General features: G+C 37.4%; 1 protein-coding gene across 1 annotated transcript in view; it reads right to left on the minus strand.

The window, feature by feature from the left end:
• LOC119586405 (HEAT repeat-containing protein 6-like) overlaps positions 1–210 on the minus strand; it is a gene marked incomplete at its 5' end in the record, with an annotated part of 21,453 nt that extends 21,243 nt beyond the window's left edge. The window contains 1 exon segment of the mRNA XM_037935127.1: positions 47–210. Coding sequence (XP_037791055.1) covers positions 47–210 — 164 coding nt within the window.
• Positions 211–494: the final 284 nt, after the last annotated feature.

Here is a 494-nt window from a genome sequence, read left to right on the forward strand (position 1 = left end):
GAAAACTAGTCTCCCATTTATTAACTGCTGCAGATGTAACACTTACATCAATAACTGAGTTTATGGCTTGGAGTGAACACTGCCGAACACGTGCTGTGAGAGTGGACTCCTTTTCTCCTCCTCCCTCATAATCAGAGAAGTCTGTTTCTGATCCACTAATGCGAACCTCTGCTGGGGTCTTTACTGATATTGCAGGCAGGGTGCCTTTCACTGAGGAGTAAGGCAAGAAAATATCATTAATTCTCCAGTTTTAAAAGTATGCTTCATGTATGGATTGTAATGGAATTGTTAATAAAATTATCCTAAATCAATTGGTCAGGCTAAAAGCTCTGCTTAGCCTATACTAAGTTGTACTAGTTGAGTGACATACAAACCCCTAATACACTTTTCATTCTAATCAATGCTATATAATTTCTTAACTCCTACAGTACTAATTAAAATGGCTTTCCACATGTGTCTGTTTTACTATTTACCACAAGCAAGACCTGTTAAAA

Source organism: Penaeus monodon, chromosome 21 (genome assembly GCF_015228065.2).
Source record: "Penaeus monodon isolate SGIC_2016 chromosome 21, NSTDA_Pmon_1, whole genome shotgun sequence".
In the NCBI taxonomy this organism is placed as follows: Eukaryota; Metazoa; Arthropoda; class Malacostraca; order Decapoda; family Penaeidae; genus Penaeus; species Penaeus monodon.